Source organism: Nicotiana tomentosiformis, chromosome 2 (assembly GCF_000390325.3).
Source record: "Nicotiana tomentosiformis chromosome 2, ASM39032v3, whole genome shotgun sequence".
NCBI lineage: Eukaryota > Viridiplantae > Streptophyta > Magnoliopsida > Solanales > Solanaceae > Nicotiana > Nicotiana tomentosiformis.
Window position 1 is genome coordinate 171,355,571 of NC_090813.1, and position 1,886 is coordinate 171,357,456.

The 1,886-nt window shown below is 47.0% G+C and overlaps 1 protein-coding gene across 1 annotated transcript; it reads right to left on the reverse strand.

The window, feature by feature from the left end:
* Positions 1 to 1,092: 1,092 nt before the first annotated feature.
* Positions 1,093 to 1,545, reverse strand: LOC138906079 (uncharacterized). Its single transcript, XM_070194601.1, has one exon. The coding sequence runs from the start codon at positions 1,543 to 1,545 to the stop codon at positions 1,093 to 1,095; it is 453 nt and encodes a 150-aa protein (XP_070050702.1).
* Between the last annotated feature and the right edge of the window lie 341 nt (positions 1,546 to 1,886).

The following is a 1,886-nucleotide window of genomic DNA, read 5'->3' on the forward strand; positions in this document are numbered from 1 at the left end:
TGCCCCAGATATGGTAAGAGGCAAAGTGACTCGGGGGTTCTCAAAGAGTGACTCCAGTGCCAGTTGTTACACCACTAGTCCCACCAGCTAGAGGAGGACCTCAGTCAGTCAGGGGAGATCCAGAGGTGGAGGTCATTCGGGCGGAGGTCAGTCCCGCTTTTGTATATTTTCGATTAGACACGAGGAAGAGGCTTCCGATGTAGTTATTAGAAGTATTGTTTTAGTCTGTTATAAAGATGCACTATTTCTATTTGATATTGGTTCTACATATTCATATGTGTCATCGTACTTTGCATCGAATTTGGTTTTGCCTCGTAGTTCTCTTGGCATCTATGTTCATGTATCTGCACCTGTTGGTCACTATATTGAGGTGGATCGTGTGTATCGGTCTTGTTTGGCTACCATTGGGGGTTATGAGACTAGTGTTGATGTCTTGTTGCAGAGTATGGTGGACTTTGATGTGATATTTGATATAGATTGGTTGACTCCATGTCATACTATTCTTGATTGTCATGCTAAGATCATGATGTTGGCTATGTCGGGCTAACCAAGGTTTGATTAGTGAGGTTCTTTTGGTCATACTTCTAGTAGAGTGATTTCATTTTTGAAGGCTCAGCGGATGGTTGAGAAGGGGTGTTTGGCGTATATAGCATTTGTTAGATATATTAGTACTGATACACCTACTGGCGTAGATACATGAAAAGGCGAAACTAAGGACTCATGGGGCATATCCAAATAACGAGTAAAATAGGATGATATATACGAATAAGTAGAACCAGGGTCAAATAATGTTGAAGAATCCATGTGGCACACTTAAACTATACTTGTGGTCACTGCATCTGAAGCAACGGCCACTGGCCTGGCAAGGATAGCATAGAATGGAGCCTGACTACCACATGATCGGCCTCCACCTCTAGGGCGACCTCTAGCTGCCTGAGCCCTACCCCGAGCTGGCTGGGCGGGTGGCGAAGTAACTGGTGCAGACGTCAGAGCCTGGGACCTCTATTGTGGAGCCCTACTTAATAACCTAGGTCAATCTCTCTTGAGATGGCTCAAATCCCCGCATTCGTAGCAACCCCTCATGACGAGCTATTAACTTGGATAACCCGAGGAACTGCTGGTAGAAGCCTGGGAAGGTGAATCATGGTAAGAACTTTGTGCTGGTAATGCACTAAAGGATGATTGACCCGAACGATCATTATAGGAACTATGGATAAATGATGCACCACGATGAACCGAACGAGCCATCTGAGCAGGCCTATAAGGACGATCCCTACTATGGTGGGACTGCCCTCCAGAAGAAACACCACTGAAACCACCCGAACCACGAGGCCTCTTGGCCTCCCTCTCCTCACACTCCTGACTGAGAGCCAGCTCAAGCCGTTTAGCAATATCAACCACCTTGTTGAACCTAGAAGCTGTTGCAATCTCCCGAGTAATGACAAACCTTATTCCACAGTTGAGGCCATCAATGAACCTCTTAACCCTCTCCCTCTCTATGGGAACCAACCAGATCATGTGACGAGCCAACTCTGAAAATCTCATCTCGTACTGGGTCACGGACATACCCTCCTGGCGTAGCTGCTCAAACTGCCTACGTAACTCCTCTCAGCGGGTCAATGGCACAAACTTCTCCAAGAAGAGAACGGACAACTTGTGCCATGTAAGTGGTGCAACGCCAATTGGCCTGATCCGCTCATAGGCATCCCACCATCTGAAGGTTTCCCCTGACAGCTAAAAAGTAGTAAATAAGACCCTACTAGTCTCCAGAATACCTGACATGCGAAGAATCCACTGACACCTATCCAGGAAGTCCTGAGCATCATATGACTCAGCCCCACTGAATGATGGAGGCTTGAGCCTGAGCAACTATAACCGGGTGGGCA